Raw genomic sequence first — 20,254 nt, forward strand, 5'->3', positions numbered from 1 at the left:
TTCCTCAAGAACTGTTTCTTGCTGTAGTATGTCAAACAACTTTCTAACATGCCATTAGTTTTGAACGCTAAGTACAGCTTTAAATTATAAAGAATTCATGCCAGATGTCTCGAAATAAACCTCATCTACTCTACAGAGAGACATCATCAAGCCTGGAGGAAATAAAATTAGAACAGGAAGTTTCGCTTTAGTTGGTGGGGTTATGGATGAACGTTGCTCCACCTTCCTGCTAAGTTATACATGGAATTCTCCCATACCTCATTCTTAAGGTATTTTCACAAGCAAAGCAGAGGGAATAATAAATTAAAAAAAAAAAATCCAAAGTACCTGCAAGCAAAAAAGTAAAAACAAAACAAGAAACAAAAATGCACAAAACCCCCTCAACAATAGTGCAATTTATAGCTGTCAGTGAAAAATTGGTGGCTGTGATACTTCCACACCATTTGATTGGTGAGGAGTACCTAAGAAAGCATACCCAGTGTGACCAATAAATGCTGGAGTTGGGGATATAGCAAATGCACTTACTGGATTTCTTATTAAGAGTATGAAATATCCCTGTCTGCTCACCATTTCATGGAGTGTTATATCCACAGCAGTATAGGTGGAAGGGAGTCCAGGGCAGCTTCTCATCCTGTGGTCTTTGAAAATGTAAAAGGTGAAGATTAAGTAGCTTTTGAAACCTAAAATCCAGTTCACGGCTTCAATGTGACAGGGTATAGCATAGGACAAATTTTTCCCTTAAGTCGTATTGTAAAATATCACAGAATGAAAGCAACCTAATGGGAAAGGGTATAGATAACTGCTTACTTGTAAATTAGAAATCCAAATAAAATCTGGAACACTTAACAACTGCAAGTTGGCTGATTAAGCCCTACATACGTATTGGGAGACTATTAATTTTGCAAATCCAACAATACAATACGTTAAATATGCTATTGTCAAACTCTATCAGAAGCCCTTGATATGGCCAATTAACTGACTTTTGTATATTCTATGTATAATTAATATTCTTAAGTCTTCCCCAAGATGTGAATTTAAATGCAACAATTTTAAGATCTTCTACACATATAGAATTTAAAACCTGATGATGACATTCTGTTTCAGAAACCATTATCTCAAGCTATGTTTACAAAGAAGCAAGGAACTTCAGCATATCACCAAAGCAGCAGAAAGAGAAGTTTTAAAATTTACTTAAAATAGTTGAGATGCAACTAAAATGCTTTAGACGAGTCCACTGTTCGTAACCAAAACAAATATCAACATAAGGCAGTGACTATAAACAGTTGATAGAAAGCAAAACAAAATAAAGTTAAAACAGCAAGAGTAAAATCAAAATATGGGCATTCATAAGTAGAGATTTATTTAGAGACCTATTTATCCCAACACAAACTGTATGACAGGACTGCTGCTCTCTTTGTATGACTGGAACCTATAGGAATTAAATACACAAACACATACATACAAGCACTTTTCCACGTGCATGTACTTACTAAAAAATCCTGTCTAAATTTTCTTAGTTCGGAATATGATTAATGCAGCCTATCAGAAGGCAGATGGTGCAAAACCAGAGCCATCAATCAAAATGAAAAGACCACTGAGTGCTATCCAGAGCGATGTGCTCTCAAATGGAATTTCTGGTCACAGACCCTAACGTGTGATGTGCAGGGGAAGCCATAAACATCGCGGCACTGCCCCAGAGGAATGGCCAGAAACACATCAGGCTTTGTTAGGCAAAAAACGTGGAGTAGTAGTACTTGCTGCTGTAGATTCTGACTGAGAAGGGCTCTGCAAGCCAAATATATGTACTTTAAATAAAAAATTAAAGGCAAGCTCTTTAATGAGTTTAATAATGTTTGCACTGATGACAGTATCTGTCAAACTGTGCACTTGCCATTTGATTTAATATGGGATTGTGCCATACATTAACAAAGCAGCTGCCACTGTCTGTCTGACACGTGAATTGGTATTTAATGTCTGTTCCTGCACAGGACTTACAAATGGTTCATATTTTTAGCTTTATATTACACATTTTCTGCAAATGTTCTCTCGAAAACAAGGTTGGGGTTTGCAACGTAAAACAGTGATGGCTTATGTCTTGTAAGGTTTTGTACGAAGCAGGCCTTTTATATAAAAAAAAAAGCTTGTAAAAATAAAAGGCATTAAGGAGTATAATTTGCCATACACATGCCTCATAAATGATGCTAGCAGTATTAAAGGAGATGCAAAAATGAGCAGCAGGAAGAACACATAGGTATTTTTTCCTGGAAAATGCATGACAGTATGAAATAAAGGATTTGTCAGAATGACTGCTTGTATTTGCAACCTGAAGTGTTTTATCACAACACCTCTCTTATGTGTGCTACATATATCAAATTTCACAGAAATATATTTTTGAAAAAAAAAAAAAAAAAAAATCTCGTGCTGCGTTTTAAAGACCTTTGTCAACTACTTGCCTATCCACCTTTTTTTCTATAAGACTAGATGACTAGGTATGACTATCACGATTGTATGAGGAACGGGTGAAAGAAAAATTAAACACGACCTAAAGCAGCGTTTATATGAAGTAAAATGTCATCTTTAAAGATCAACCTCCTAGTTGCTTTCAGTGATATTAGAAAATGCCACATTTATTGCAAAGAAATTGTAATGCTCCTGTTCCTTTAGGGAGATATAAACCCCCCATTTTTATCCTGATGGATCATGAGATACCAAACTTTAAATTTGCCATTGGCTCCACAAGCCTCTTATACTTCAGATACTGCAAATCAAATAGAGGCAGTCTCTAGAATTACAGGAAGAAACTACAGCTTCTTGGAAAGATGATTTTTTTGATGTTGGAATCTCATCAAAATCTGAAATTATGAAGGAAGTTCCAAAGAAGATGGCTGCCATACAAGCCTCTCAAGCTGGAGCTTTTCCCTCAAAAAATGCATGGAAGGATGGATAATTTATTTTATCCATCTTTGGATGGATACAGTTTTTTGGATGAAAACTATTTTATGTTCATAAATACCAGAATACAGAGGAAAAATAATACGAAGAACATGTCACACTTAAGGAATGAAATATGCTTTGTTAACATGCATTTATAACAAAACCCAGGCTTGTACCTCTCTTCCTACTGACAGCACCACTCCTTCCTTCTGATACACTCAAACTCAAGTACAGCTGAAATCGAATCATGTGTTTTAGATGCTTTCTGCTGCCCTGAACTGGGACCTAGACTTCCATGGTATGTCTACAGTGCTGAGTGAACTCAGTCTACTGACTCTGAGCCTCCACCCTTGACCCAGGTTTGGAAGTTTTTCAAGCCTACCCTAATTTACCTGAGTAGAGTACATGTTAGTATCTGGGTAATCTAACTGAACGTTGCTAGTTTTACTGTAAGCATGCATGCTAAATCACCAGAGCACTGACATCCTTCAGTGCTCATCTCGCAATTCTCAGAAAGGATGAGCAATTGGTAAAAACCATAGGATGTTTCCAGTTACATCTGAATACAAACATCCTCTGTCCCCTAAGAGCATGAGCCCTTCCCTCAGACACAAGCAGATTGAGTGCAAGAGCATTGAGAGCATGTTTGTAAGAACCCTAAATTTCACACGCAGCTAAGATACATGCTTTGCTGCAGGTGACAATCGCCTAGATTAACTAAACAAAATCCCATGGTTTGCTAGCAGATTCTGAGACTCCTCTTCCAGCTGCCCTTGAAAGCACAGCACTTGCGCTCATGCTGAGAGTGGCCTTCCTGCGCTGTGCCGACAGACAGCAGGAGAACACGTTTCCTGTGTAGAACAATCTAAAGCCCAAATTCTAACTATAGTTTTACATGGTCACTTTACTCAGACTTATCTTTTATTATCAACCATATGATAACTAACCTTTTTTCACTCTTCTAAGTGGGATATAGTACAGAGAGGAAATTATAACAAAATAAAAACTAAAGGAGTGTTTCTAGTTCCAAGAGTTTAAATGACAGCAGAAGATGGAATCGTAGCCAGTGCTGACTTACTACAAATTGGGAAAAATGTGATCCCACCCTTCCCTGACTTCCTTGAAATACACCAGATTGTTTCTGAATGATACTTGGAATCAATCTCAAATAAAAGTTTTTATTGACGATGGGTTTCCGTGTGTCTGTGCGCGTGTGTGTGTGCATATATGTAAGGCTATGCAGAAGACTATTAAGAGAGGGTAAGGAGATCAACATTTCTCTTATTACTCTTATTATCAGACACAAAGCCAGAAAATACACACCTGCTTCACAGCTTTATATCAAAGGGTCACTAAACCAAGCTTTTAAACAGGAATAAGGAAGAAGAAAAGTAAATGGAATATGTTCACTCCATGCAACAAAGTCAAAATCTTACCCAAGATTTTGGGTACCAGATTACCAAAAATCTTCTGGTAATAAAAGCATTGATGCCAACTTGGTTAACATCTAGAACTTTAAATAACATGTCAAATTAATTCAAGTACACAGAAAGATTAGCAATTTTATTAGCAAAACCAACTATTGCTTTCCACTGAGAAGACAGGGAACAGAACGTAAAGCTAGTTATCACATCCATTAGCGAAGTTCCCAAAACTTGGGTCTCTGGATATGTAACTAATTAAAAGCAAGCAAGCTCAAGAGCTTGGTCATAGGAACACTTAGGTCAATAGCAAAGTCTAAATTTATTCCTGAATAGTGAAGAACTCTACTACCACCTCTGCGGGTGGGTTCCCATGACATTGTGCTCATGCACTGGTACACCTGCTGCACTGATGCCTTCCCCTCTGACAGCAACATTGTTTCCCACAGCCACTTTAATGCCATGACAAACTACAGCTGTAGAACTAAGGGGGTCCATAAAGCTAAAGAGGAAAAAACAAGAAAAAACAGAAGGGCAGGTGAATTAAAGTAAATTGAGACAGAATACAATGTTAATACCTAAGGAGGATATTAAACAAAGAATAATTAGGTAGGAAGAAACAGAAAAAAGAAGGTAAGGCTACACAGAGAAGAAACAAACCTTTTTTTTTTTTTGGGGGGGGGGGGGTGCAGGGGGGGGTGGCAATAAAGAAGGAGGGAGAGGAAAAAATAACAGAAGGTGAAAGACAACCAGGAAATCCAATCCACTACAAACTGCACAGCCATAGAGAGGTATAGGTCAAATGAGATGTTAGGGAATGGGAGAAGAAAGATACCTGAACTTGATCTGAACTTGAAATGACCACAGAACTATTTAGTTATACACCCCATCACATTGCCAAAACAAGATTAAAGAGCTTAAAAGAAATTTTAACAGGGCCAGGCCTGCTTACTTTTTGTGATGTCACGGTTTTCCAGCACCTAATTTCAGAAAACCTAAAATACCTTTCTTTTTCATACTTCTGTGTCAGTACCAGTGGATGATGTCAGTATCAGTCAGTAACGGTGGACAAGGTACATAAGCAATACAAGACATGCTGCAAAAGGTAATGCCTTTCTCTGGAAAACAAGAGGATTAATGCGCCTCAAACAATTTGTTTTACTTGAGTTCATATGACAGATATTTAATGTCACCATAAAACTTGTCTCTCATTTTATATTTCAGTATTTTTTTGGAGGTAGAAAATACTTATTTGAGGCAATCTGCTATACCAGGCAGCACTTGCATGCTGTACCAAGGAGAAAAACTGTGAAGTAAATGACCACTATTTTCATGATTATTTAGCTGAAAAAATGATAGATGTTTTTACATGAGGGGCATGGGTACATGGGGATTACATCGGCTTATTTCTTAAAACAGTTCTCAAGATCATTAATGAAGATTTTTCAATAATACATCAGTACCTGTGAAACGTCACTCAATATCTAAGCCTGTGCATCATCATATAGTATTACCTTTGTGTATAGATGTAAACGTGATTTCACAGACTACTGTTAATCGTTTCTTAGAAAGATCATTTTAAAAACATAGAAAAAATACCTGTTTAACCTAAAAAAGGAAAAGCCTCCCTTCTGGTTGATAATTGAGGTAACAATCCCAAACAATTCAGTTAGCATCAGACACGGTTAGATGCTTTAAATATCCAATTGAAGCAAAAATTACTAGCATTGAATAGAGTTTTGACCAAAGTATTAAGCATATATACACTACCTGGTTGTATATATTTCAGGTTTTGTGTAAAACAAAACCAACAAACAAACCATTGGTTTTACAGCAATAAATTCAGGAATTGGGGTTTTGGTTTTTTTGTTTTCTGGATGCACTATACACTTCAAATAAGATTGCAAGTCTATTATCCCAACATTTCAGCTACAGAATTAAGACAGAGCAGATACACCTTTTTCTATACAGCGTATTCAACAGAGAAGTAAGCCCTTTCATTGCATTGCTTCCCTTGTTTCTTCTTCTATTCTCTACAATACCCTGAAACAATTCCTGGTATTTCAACAGCCATTTCTAAACTGTCTACATATTAGCTCGCTCTGTGTTACAGATGGCATAAACTTCAATGCAGCTAAGAGTTAAGTCAAGAAAAAGCAGGAGCTTTTCAAGGCCATTAGGTTTTCTTCACTATCATCAAGTAATGTTCAAGTGTGCCATTAGCGCAAGGCCACTGCACTGCTCTTCCAAACAGAAATTGCTTTTCTCTTTCAGTAGTCGTCTTTGAAGCCTCACATCATATCAAGAGCACAAAACAGCTTTATGTAACCTCCTCCAAAAAGCAGTTCTGAACACGAGGGAAGGGAAAAGAGAAGAATGGATGTAGGTTACAATAAGAATATTTCCATAAAATGTGGTCATATCTGACATCTGAGCTATTAAATTAAACCTGAAATCTATTTCGAGGCAGGAGATAGCAAAAGGCTCTGTCTCTTTTCAGCAATAACCTAGAAATCTTTTTCATCTTACAGAAGAACAATTCAAAGCACCTGCTTTAGGAAATTCAGACTACGGCTTATATCACAGGCATTGCAACCTCACAGTCGCCTTATAATTTAGTACAATGCTGTTCCTGGAATAAATGGAAAGCAGGTTAAAAGGATTTTTGTTATTTTCCAGAATCATATACCCAAGTCATTACCCAAAAAATCTGAAGGCTGAGACAGTATCTCAAAACTACTTTCTTTTTTTCTGGCTCAAAAGTAAAACCTACACATTCACAGCACTTCCACTGTACACGCACATCTTACAAAACACAGTTAGTATCTGAGAAACATTACTGTCCTTCAGAAAAATAACAAGAATTGCTTGTGTTTTTCAGCAGTTCTGAAATTTCCCATTTCCAGACTCCAAAAAGCATCCAAACCTGGCTTGCTTAAACATGCTAGCTGCCATGCCTCTTATGTAAAACAAACCACTTCCTAATGCCAGCGGCTATGAAAGATGGCCAGCAGCAAACACAGAAGTAGAAGATGGCAAAGTCTGGGAGGTCAGGAACTACTAAGAAGGTAAGAGCATAGATTACTGAAAGATGTAAATCTCACCTGCCAGGTATGTTTAATTCTGCAACTATGTTTTAGTCTTTCACCAGCTTCTTTTAAGAAATTACTCTCATAACAACTCTTTCAACTCTGTAAGTGTCCAACATTTCAATTTACATGTCCTTTCATGTAATCACATCATACCACAGTGCAGACACATCTTCAAAACCAAAGTTTTCAGGATGTAATTGACAGAGTAGTATGGTGATGCCTGCCATTAGAAAGTTAGCCAACATCAGGCATTTTAGAGTTGTTTCTTTTAGTAGACATCAGAATTTCTTTTGTTCAATTTTGCTTATTTGTGAAGGATGCACAGAAGGTCCAGCTTCCCTGAATATGGGAGAAAAATGAAAGGAAGCAGCTCACTGGTAGGAAAACTGGTCCCAACAGAAGCTCTTAACTTTCCATCTCTCCCTGTTTCTGCTGTTTAACTAAGCAATCCTCACCAGAGTGAAGACAGTTTTGCTGGTTCTTGGTGCCACCACTGCATCATCCATTGCCCTGCCACAGCCTGCGGTCCCCAGAGGCCACCAGTTACAGCACAGGGGCCGGAAGGAGTGCAGGGCTTGACAGGTTTTGCTGCCAGAAGCCAGCTGACTCCAATCCCTCACCCCTTACCTGGGACTTTCCTCTGGTTTTTGGATACTTCATGTTTCACACAGGTGCTCATGACGATTTCCAGACAATGCCACAGCCTTGGGCATTGCTATGATTAATATTTTGTGTTATTGTCAATGAAAACCACCTAGACCATACAGATATGCCTTCATAGGCAGTGCCAAAAGAGATCCTACCTGTCTGATAGTGGCTCCTGTCTGCCTCATTATGAAAACACAGTTTCACTCCCCAATTACTTACAGACTCTTTCAATGTGCAGCAGTATCATGTTTTAATTTTTCTGACTTACAAATGCCTCAAACTCTCCAGAGGAGCTACAGAACCCAGCAGAAGAAAGAGGTGCCCTACAACCACAGTTTAAGGATGCTGGCATTAGATTATTTATTTTCCATTAAAAATTGGAGCGAGAGTCTGTGCACTATTGAAATAATTGGTTGAAAACAATTATTGTGGTAAGTCTGTAAGTGACAGCAGCCATTAGCACCTTAAGGACAGCCATACATAATCTTGTCATTAATTTTCCCCGAGTCACTTATGCACGCATCTACCTTTATCAAAGCCAACGGAATACAGGACATCACCCCCCTGCCTCCCAGAATTGCATAACGGGCTTAGAGCTAGCCAAAAAAAAAAAAAAAAAAAAGAAAGAAAAAGCAAAAAAAGAAAGCTTTTTGTCACTTAACTGTGTATCTTAATACAATGGTCCATATAACTTGCCAATCACACAGGCGTTGTCTATGGGATTTTAGTTTTCTGAGTGTTTTAACATTTCCAGAACACATTAATAAAGAACATTTTAAAGCATGAGGCTTAAAGATTTTACAATTATTTTAGTAGTATTGCATCAATTAGAGCACATTTTGAAATAGGAATTTATTTTTTTAATTCTGAGCACTTTCAACTTGGAAAAAAATATCTCAAAAAACTCTTTTCAAATCACATGAACATTGATTTTATTTCTTACTTGGTTGGACACAGTATATGCTAAGATAAATCACTAACGCTATAAGACATGACCTTATTTTTTCATAGATCATGCCCTATTCTTGAGCAAGAGATTCAGGTTGCAAAAGGCAGAAACGAATCCAGAGCTGAGTTTTAAGCGCAACCCTCAGAGGACTTCTCGCTGTAACAGCACAATGCTGCCAGAGGCAGGTATGGACATGCCCTAAGGTGTCTCTCTCTGGCTATCCTCTCAAGAAGGCAGAGCAGCAAAACAAATAGTAGTTCTGCTATCCTGTGTTTACTATATGTAAAAACATTCTTTTGCAGAGCATAAATTGAGGATTATAGTTTTAAACAACTGCTCCAGGGCTAGACTGAATACTTAACTCATCTGACAAAAAGAAGAAAAGGAACTAGGGCTCTGTCCTGCTGAATTTGGACACTTTCTGCGTATTGGATCCTGAAGCTCATATTAAGCTTCTCAAACCTGTTGTTTTGACCAGGGAACCTGCTATCACAATTGCCTTAATAGCTTTCAACAAACTGGGTCACAAGTTTTAAAGGGCAGACATCGTTTGGGAGAAAGATACTAAGGGAGTTAAACATCCACTGCAGACAGAATAAAATCCTTGCTGTGTGCAATGTGGAACCTCACAGTGTACACACAAAAAAGATTCAGCAGAAATCGCCTGTGTGCAAACATAATCTTTCATTAAATAAGCTACTAGAAAACTGGCCAGATTATAGCTAAGGGTAAAAAGAGCACTCCTCAACTATCTTCTTTTTAATTTTAAATCACTATAACTGTTGTTGGTACGGCTTTATGAGGATGTCATTTATATCTTATTTTTCTGATGGTCCTAGAAAAAGATAAACTGTACATATAATTGGAAGAGCTGTTCTACTGCTAACTAGAGAAAAGTTACACAGCAGTCAGAACTTGACTCTCAAGAAAGCCAGACTATACATACTCCTACTCTACATAAACACAGGAAAAAGCAAGTATTTCAGAACAAGGAACGGCTTTGTCTACAAATAGAGTTCTATGTATTTTTTACACATGCTAACCAAAATAAATTTGAACAAATGGCAATCAAACACCCACCTGGAACAGCTTTTCATAATCAACATATATCTCAGCATTTCCTAAATAATTACTTAGTTTTAGAAAGAATGAATTTTAGAAGATATTTATTTTAATGGCGGAAAAAGATATATGAGAAAAGTGAACTTTTTGTATGTGTCTGACATCAAGAATTCAATATACTTGCCAGGCATTCAAGACTGATGCTACAATGAGCTTTGTCAGTAGCATGGTATCTGAAAGATCCACAGATTCTGTAGTAGGAGGCTCTGCAAGCACTACGGTGACACTAGGTGAAAGAAAACAGGATCAAATTCCCCTGGACAGGATAAGTATACAACCAAAGGGTAATTATTGAGATTTGCTGTCGTATGATTTCATCTGAACAACGAGAAGGGCAACCAGATGGTAAACTATACATATTTAGGCATTAAAGAATACAGGAGCTTAACTACTCTTCTTCTGCTGTCAGCAGAGGCAGAATACCGCCCACTTTTTCATCCTTTTGCATAGAAGAATGTAAAAGCTCTGCCCTCTCTGCTGCTGAATTAAGGCTTCACTAGATAGAAGGTAAGACTCCAAACCTGGAAGTGGAAGGAAAAGGAAATCCTTGCTTTCCCCCTCCATAAAAGAGCTAGCTTTTCACCTGGGAATGCAGAACCACAGACATTTTAAATGTCTTTCAGGATGCAGTAACTTGCACTAGATAGGCAAATATATATTGAGGTAAAATTTCCAGCAATAGCTAGTATTTCTAATAGCTATTGGTCTCCTAAGCAAGCATAAATAGTAATAAGGTTAGTAAGGTTAGGGTAGTTAATCCATCAAAACATCACTTTCTGGTTTAGTGAGTGAAACACAAGCTTGGAAGAATGAACATTTTCTGATTAATTTTTCTCTTTTCTATGTGACATCCCATCACAGAAGGATGAAGTACTATCAAATCTCGCTAGACAGTCCTGTTCCAGCCACTGTAGTTCATGAGTTTCCTTTTTACATCTGTTTTAACTACTACTACCAAGCTCCAACTTATCCTTTAAGGTTATCTCTTTTCTACTTTAGAAAGGTTCTCAGAGAAAAGCCTTTTAATCAACCAACTAAGAATCCCAGAAGCCAGTAATTCAAGTCATTTGTGCCATGGTCCTGCATCACCAACACTATCACAAAGCCATCATAAAATCTCCTTTTTACGCTTACTGAAAATAATCTACAAAATAGCGAACAACCCCCCCCCCCCCCAAACCAACCCTTCTGCCATGTAAATCAGACAAAACAGAACTAGAGTAAAACTAATGTAGACCTCCACTTGAAATAACAGTATTTTCAACTAATGTTGATTACTGTTAGATTTAATATAAAAATTAAAAGCCCTCCCCTGGACTGCAACAATTGTCAAATTGACAGCTGAGGTGGAAATTAAAAGCACAGAGCAAGAAGTCTGCAATGCATTTGTTGCAGCCACTACAAATAGGAAGTAGTTAGCAGAAGGAAAACCTTCACTGTCAAATGGAAAATAAGGAAAGATCACCATTTTAATAAACTTTCATTTGTCCTTTTTTACCCCTTTTACTCTCAGATCTATATGTAGAATGTGCTTGGAAGCAGCAAAAGAGTGGAGCTTCAAAAAATCACTCATCAAATAATTGTGCTACTTTTAGTAATTTATTAAAGGTCCTAAAACAAAGATCAAAAGGGAGTATATCTAAGCATTTATATTCAATTCCACATCACCTGATGAGTAATTTGTAAAGAGCGCACAAGTCTTCACAACTGAAGCCAAAATCATTTGAGGATACTTTGATATAATGCCACAAAGGATATGAGCAGGAAGGCAGCAGGAGTTACAAATGGCCAAGCTCCATTAAAAGTGCTAATAAAAGAATAATGGAATTTCCTTCTACTATGAATAAAAAGTGTTTGGCACAGGAGAATTTAGACACAGAGAGGAATATCAAAGCTTCTGGTTCATCAGTTGATTCTCCTTATTAGACCTTAATTGACTTACTATTACATTTACCTTAAAATGCTTCAACTCAAAAAAGCAACGATCCCATTCAAAATCTTGTCACACTAATTTCCTTTATTCTTCATGTTTCTCAGTTTTCACAGGCCCTTAATATCTGCTTTACCAACCCTTGTAAATAATTCAAGTCTATCTACAAAAAAATACTTTGAAGCGATGGATTTAACTTTATATGAAATGACATATAATTATTAAAATTATAGAATATACCTACTGTTTAACAATGTTTTTTTAAACTGTAAATTATGAAGTTGCTGGTAGCTATGGAACTCTCATAGCAACAACCTACCTGATAAATTTAATCCATTAATATTTACACAATGTATTACTTTCTCATAGATGTAAGCGCAGTTACACACATACACGCATGTGTTCATACATACAGATAGGTGCACATACATACACACTTCTGCCATCTTCTTCCCCCAAATATAAAACTGAGCTACTTTTTCCAATGTATAGCTATTTGGTACATGGCCTGGAAAAGAAGGGGTAGAGTTCAGAACTTCCCTTTGAAATGTCTAAACAAAAAAATGTTTCAAATCTTTCTTTTTTGAAATGGACACTTGCAAATCACATACACTTTGCAAAACAGAAGCAGGAAAGACAGTGATCTCATACTGCTGACAAATTGTTAAAGGATTTAGTGCACTTGCTTAAAAAACATGCCCACAGATGCATCCAAGACAGGAGGAACTCCCCGAAAATATTTACAAACCTACTTAACTCTCCTTCAATCTGCTGCTTAATGCTCTCTTTTGCATAATGTCTATAAAAAACCCATGACAAATAGTTATAGCACAGCAATGCTATGATCTCTGTCTCCTGGTTCTCCAAAATCTTCTTGTAACAGCTTTAATTTTTTATTTCACATTGCAATGTCTTTAGGGAAGTGATCTTCTTTTCTTACCCTACAGTATGGGATATAAAAATAAGTTTGTTTTTTTTTTTTTTTTTTTTTTTACGAGGGTTCCCAGACTTTACAAATAGGGATCAAGTTATAATGATGATGTGTATTTCTTCTTCTTCCCCCAGACAACCATCAGGCTTGTTAGCAAAGCAGCCTCTTCCAATGATGCTTCCAGAATCAATAGATAATTCATTAGTATCATGTATCTCAGGGCCTAATTGACACAACAGGCTAAGCAACATACTCAAGGGTAACAGTTTCTAAATAGAGAGGAAAAAAGAGGGGAATCCGATACCACATATGGTCACTTTGCAGGATTTAGTGTCAGTCTATAAATTATACTTCTATGAGGTTAATGCGAGTCATTGGTTTCACAAATCAGCAAATGCACCTTTTCAAGCTTGGCTTGAAAAAACAAAGAAACATTTACATGATAGCATAATTTAAGTAGCATGAATACCCTAGCACTTTTAATTTTATCATTTCTTCTCATTTTTGCATTAAACATGAAATATAGTTATCAACAAATGTTTGGAATTATTCTTAACAACAAATGTAGGTAGTATATTTTTTTCTTACCTTATGGTCATATGGATTGTATGAATGAAACAGCTGGGACAGATCCTTTGTTCTCTGTTTTTTCTGAAAAGTAATATTAATAAATAAACTGTATTAGAAAAGTTAAAGGAAAAAGAAAGAGACTACTGATTTTAAAAGCTGTATGCAGGTACAAACACATTCTCTCCCCACTTTGTTAATGGAACTGTAGGTATGAAGAGCAGTGTATGCAGATTAAGGATATTAAATATCACAGGAAATAATTAACATATATATTAACAATGTTAAGAACATATCCTTAATAAATAATAAACACTAATCTATGGAACATCAGTGGAATGTGTAAACAATTCAGATGTGTTTTAATTTGTGCACAATAAATCATAAATAATGTTTTAGAATACAGATGATAAAACCTGAAGATTAGGCTCCAATCTTGCAAAGACTTGTCTACTATTCTGGCATGTACATGCAGTCTTGCTTTATAGCAGATTAGGTTTAAAGGAAGTCAGTTTAAAGAAGAATCATCTACTATTTTTCGATTTCTTTTGATGCTAATACTCTCATTGCCTTGAATGTGGAAAATTAATAGGTGGTATGCCATCTAATGCCAAGGCAAAGGGAAAAAACCTCCTTCTGTTAAGAGCAAAGTTCAAAGACAAAACCTCCTTAATCCAGCTTCTACTGAAATCAATGAAAGAGCTTTCAGTGATTTCAGCAGATGTTAAATAGAATCTCTCAGCTTCATCCTGTGAAGGGGGGGCAGGGAGAGGAGAAAAAAGCCCTTCATCTTTAATGCAGGGATGAGTCACAAATAAGTTCAAAGTTTTATTATGTCAAAATCGACGTTGACTTATCTCATAGCTCGGGAAGGCAGAGCATTGCGTGTTGGAAACGGTGTAAAGGGCAGACAACTACAAGAACTCCTTGCTTGTAGTCTTGTACCGTTGTCTTATTTTAGCCATCATTTCTGTGAAAGTAGTTTTCCAACTAAACTGGTAGGATCTGTTCACATTTCCAGCATGTTGGAAACTAAGTTAAGACAGCTGCATGACTACAGTATTTATTTTAACTTCTGGAAACTATAGGACAATTTAGTAATTTTTTATTATGCAAAAGGAACTATGTATTTCCTTTCTTTATACAGTTTTTATTTTCAATGAAATGTTCAGATGCAGCAACTTAGTCATAAAAGCTATAACTTTAGTTACTAGTACAAGTTTATGACAGCTGGATATTTCTGAGTCATTAAAGGTATCAGATTAATATTACTACTTCCGTGAGGTCCGTACCTACGTTTTAGTTACGACCACTAAAGAGTCAAGAAAATAATTTTTTACTCACAGTCCCTCTTCAAACAAGAATGGTAAGTTTTGTTTTCAGTATGAGAGGGTTACTTCTATCATAGAAAATTTCATTCAATTACCATAAGCAATACCTAACAGGACTTGTTTTTCTGAGTTTACTAAGGGGCTTTACAACTAACAGAAGTGATATTAAAAAAGACATTTCTGTTAGTATAGACTTTCTCAGCAATCAAACATGCCTTTGCCAAAGAAAAGATCTCCCTTAGTAGAGGAACCTTCGCCCTCTAACCCCCATTCATACCTCTTTTATTTCCAATGGGAAAAAACCCACTCAAATGAAAGCATCGGGTAGCACAACCCAAATTCCACCACCACCACCCTACAATGACTTCTTTCTTTGTAATACAGTTATACACAATGGAAGTGCTTAAAATACTATAAAAAGGATTCGAAGAAATGTGATAATAAATTGAAGATTATATAAAAAGGTTGCTTAAAAAACTAATTTAATGTAGAATGATGCAAGAAGTAGACAAAAGCATTTTAGTTGGAATCTGGAGACCTCCACTAAACTTTCTAGGAAACCCCTCCCCCCCAAATCCAGAAAAAGACTAATTCTTGCTTTTTCTTACCAAAGACTATTTCTCTTGAATCCATTTTGACTGCGCACACAGTGCTTTTGAGTATTTTTTTTTTGCAATAGCTTTAATAGCACCCAATGAAATTATATGACAGAAATCCTCCTATCCTTCACCCTCAAACTCTGGCCAAAAAGCTATTTACACACTCAGCTAAACAAGATGAAGAATGAAGATGGCTTCCTTTAGACAACACGTTGACATAGTCTTCCACTTTTTATTATAGGAAATCATAGTTTCTTTCCTACCTTTCCACAAAAGGTAGAAGTTTGGCTTTTTGTACAAAACCAAAATGCTCCTGACTGGGGAAATGCTGGAAATTCATGACACAGAGGAACTTGGAATGGAACTTCTGGAGATGCACATGGAAAAAATGCTGCCCCCAGGATGCCCCATAGGCTTAGCTGATCTAAATCTGAACAGCATTTGACTACTTTGTAGGAACTCTGAATACACAGAGACAAAAATGTCTTAAGCACAGAGTTAAGGTTGCTTAGTGATAATTCGTGTCTTCCTAGAACATCGAGTTCAGCTTAACTCAGATCTCTAAAAACCAGAAATATAAAACATTTCAAAACACAGAGACTAAGAAAAGAACAAGGGATTCGTGCTGCTATAATGGTAACCCCCTTCAACTCCTACAGCAGGCATTAGCCACATGGTATTAATAATAAGTTTGTTACATGAAGAAAAGGCACAGTTCCCAGCTAACCTGTAAGTAGTGTAAAGCACAGAGTAAAGCGGGCCTCTCCATGTCTAGACATGACAGAGGAAAATAAAGAGCTTAAGAGCTCCTTCTCCTTCATTGCCACCAGTGGACTCTTTCAGTCCCTAAACTGCCTATTTACATGCATCTCCCCAGAATTTCTTTCCTTGATGCAGCTTCGTACTCCTATTTCTCCTTCCTCGTGTTAGTCCAGCATCCCTTTCAAGTACTCTCTTGACCAATATAAAAATATTTTTCTTCCCCCCTTTAGTGTTCTGATTCGCCATTCCTTTAATGCACCAATAATGCTGTCAAAATCACATGGTAAAAAGACACTCAAAAAACCCTTCTGAACTTAGGCAGATGTCCTGTCCCATTGTACTGTTCCACGTACAGCAGCAGTATCGCTTTCAAACACCCTCACAGATCTGCACGTGATATATTTAAATTTACTATCTTTCTGAAAAAATTCAAGAGTCTTTCCAAAGTCACCATACAAATTAGCACAGGCTACTTCCAAAAATGAAAAGAGCTCTTAGGAGTCTGATGGCAGCATCAGACTCATAGCTTATTTCTGTACTTCTCTCAGGCTTGCCATATATTGATACAGTGTATGTCCAGTGACCATAGACCATTTCCTTAAACCAAGTTACTCTTGGCAGTGGGTTACTTGCAATACGCTTACTCAGCCTGGCTGTATATAATTTTGGTGCAAGAGCATTTGACATGTAACAAGCCAGAGATACACTATTCCTCCACAAACATTTCCAGTATTGCTTTGCCAACAGGACAGTCAGAGTCAGGCATCACTGGAGATAAATATCATATGACTAACAAGACCAGTAAAGCCTCAGTCTGAGAACTGTGCATAATTTCCTACTTGTGCATCGAAGCAAGCAGTGATGTATGAAGTGGGGATTTTTTTGAGCACTAGTAAGCTGGCCCTCTGGGGAACCGCAGAGCGGTACCCTATTTAATACGGAAGGAAGGGCGGAAGAGGGAATACCTGGGTGGAAGGTGCTGCCTGCATCACTGCTGTGTACAACGGTTCACATGTTGGAGTCTGTGGGAGCCCAGCAAGATCCTCCTAAATTTACAACAAGCAAGAGTCTGGACAGAAGGTTCCCTAATATATGCACGTATGTACATATACATATCTGTGTTTGTGTGTGTGCACTTTACAGGGGCAGAGATTTTGTTAGGTTACAAAATTCTGATGATTCAGTGATGCACTGATTCCCGAAGTAAAGCAATACTTTTATAAATGAATTATGTCAAGCTTGTTATTAAAATACATGTAAGTAACTACGTGCTTCTCAAAAGCCAAGTAGTGTTCAACACACAATTATAGTTAAAAATAAGAACCATATAGTTCAATAGTTAAAAATAAGAACCAGAAACCAACATCAGCTAATGATGTTTCTTATGACAACATACATAATGTTAGTAGAGAGGAAACAACACATTACCATAATTTCATTATTTCCCCCCCTGTAAGCATACACGCAAGTAACACATACTTTGCTCTAAATATTTCCTTTCTCTGTTTCATTTTCTGGACCTTAGATTTTCGAGGTCTTATTTTTAACTATTGAAATTTTTTTAAAGGGACACTGGTCATCTGAGACACATATTATATGCTTAAAGTATAGTAACAATAAAGGATCCTTCTGGAACATATCCAGAATTATAAATCAATAAAGCCAAGAATTAGTGACCTTCTTGGTGTTTTTACTTTTTTTCTTGTGCGTTGACTTCTAGCAATAATGAAACATTTTCTAATGCTTTAAGTGGACTACACTGTGGATTATTATCCTACTTTTGATCAGGAAAGATCACTTAAAGAACAAATAGGTAGAATGTAAAAAAACAATCAACCAAAAAAACCCCCATACAGGATGAATCTCTAAAACTGTTTAAAATATTTTCTGCAGAAGTTAACCAGCACGGAATTTTGTGTTGACTACTTCAGAAAGACAAAGCTGAACTTAATTTTTTTTTTTCCCAAATAATGGTCCGAAAATAGGGTAAAGGTAACAGTATCCTAACAATACATTTTTATAAACAGAAAATACTTTAGAAAAGTAAATTTAGAAATGAAATAACTATACCAAATACTGAACATAGTAGGCTCACACATGTATATTGCACTTCTCTAGTGACCCTCTTTTCATACTCAGGTGATAATTAGCTGTCTTTAAGATGATATTAATGTAGCCCAAAACTTGTTTGTTTTCCTTTCAAGCATGGTATTGTAGGTCTACAACGTTTATTGTGAGGGAGAATTACAATATCGCCGAGATATTTTTATTACAGATTACTTAGAAGCGGCTTAAATGGAATATTCTCAGTTTTTCATCTAGGAATAAAAGGGACAAAATTACTCCCCAGTATGAAGGTATCACTGGTTTCCTTTAGACTCAACTTTCAATTTCAAAAAGTCTATTTTCACCTTCAAGGTTCTTAATAATTCAAGCCTAATACCGTAACAGATCTGCAGATTCTGCCAGTTCCGCTGAAGGTGTCAGCCTCAATGTATCATCAGCAAAGTTCTCCTGCTTTTGTTTTTCTGCTTCCATCATTTAAAATCCCTCCAGTATATGGGGCTGCCTTCAGTAACAGGGATCCATATCTGTTTCCATTCAAATATTCTTCTTTTCCTTCACGATCACAGTGAATAGTAACATGGGTCAAGGCAACGAGATGAATGTCTTTATTTCAGTTCCCTTCCCTCACCTATCATCCTCTCCCCCATTTCTCTTTTACATACTGCTGATCAGAATTAAAATACAAATTTATTTTGCCATGGGAACTTACGTAATTTAGCGCTTATAAAGCATCTCACACACTTGAGCATGCTAACTACCAATAGCAACATTGTTTTTCTTTCTAACAAGTCTGGAAAACCACATTACCTGCTGGTGTAGTATCTAATGGATTACATAATTGAGAGTTAAAACCACATTAAGCTTTGCGAGCCAAGGTAGAATATAACTACAACTTTGACAGACTTCGGGAGAAGAACGAAGCAGCTTTGCAAGTATTTTCACAGTTTTCTTCCCCTGTATTACCAAAAGGACAGCAGCTCCAGCGTAACAGACGCTTGCAAGAGCAAAAACCACGAGACTGGAGCTTTCTTTTCTGAAACAGCATGCCTAATGCATTTTGTGTTATGGCATTCTCTAACTTCAGTAACATGCGTTTTCTGAGCAATAATGAAGCTGTGGCTTTCTTTTCCCCCACGTTACATCTGTGATCTCAAAACTAAAAAGGCCTTGGGTAGTTCCAAACTCCAAACTTTTATAAAACAGAATGGAGTTGGGAGCACCCTCCCTAAAGACACTGATTAGCCTAACTCTAATCTCCAAAGAGTTACTTGGCAAAACACCAGAAACAGATGTAGCAACTACTCCAACCAAGGTACCTTTAATATCCTTGCTTGGAGATTCGAACCATAAAGCCTTAAATCTATGTACCTATAACCACAATACAGATATGAGCCAAGCCACTGAAACTGCCATGTTATCAAAGTTTACAGATTGCTTTTTGTTCTGCAAAACAATTTTTTAAAAAGTGATCAGAAACCAGTGAACCATTCTCTTTGACCTCGAGTTACTCGGTGCATCACCCTCTTAGAAATGATCCTGAAAAAAATACTGTGCCCCAGCCAGATTTCTTGATAAAATTGTAACTGGTGTTCATTATGCTCTTACATCTGTGCCTTGTAGAGTTTGAAAGGGCAGAAGTGACAATACAGGCTTGACAAGTTTCCTACTTCCTATAGCTAACTCACCTCTACTGATATCATCCCTGTCTTTCTGATCACATCTATAATGAAGCATACAAAATCAATTGGGGATTAGCTAGTCTTTTGGACCTAACCTACATGAATTACTATGTTAAAATAGACTCACTGTTATACTTTGATACATGTGCATTTTATTATTTATCTTGGTTTAAGAAATTACTTTCTAATAATTTTTGAAGCATACATGGAAACTGTCACTTA

General features: G+C 36.8%; 1 protein-coding gene across 2 annotated transcripts in view; it reads right to left on the minus strand.

The window, feature by feature from the left end:
* CDKAL1 (CDKAL1 threonylcarbamoyladenosine tRNA methylthiotransferase) overlaps window positions 1-20,254 on the minus strand; it is a 434,528-nt gene that overhangs the window by 80,878 nt on the left and 333,396 nt on the right. For both annotated transcript variants that reach the window (XM_075493754.1, XM_075493753.1), the window contains one exon: window positions 13,616-13,678. In XM_075493754.1, coding sequence (XP_075349869.1) covers window positions 13,616-13,678 — 63 coding nt within the window. The remainder of the gene's footprint in view (window positions 1-13,615; window positions 13,679-20,254) is intronic.

Source organism: Mycteria americana, chromosome 2, assembly GCF_035582795.1.
Source record: "Mycteria americana isolate JAX WOST 10 ecotype Jacksonville Zoo and Gardens chromosome 2, USCA_MyAme_1.0, whole genome shotgun sequence".
Taxonomy (NCBI): domain Eukaryota; kingdom Metazoa; phylum Chordata; class Aves; order Ciconiiformes; family Ciconiidae; genus Mycteria; species Mycteria americana.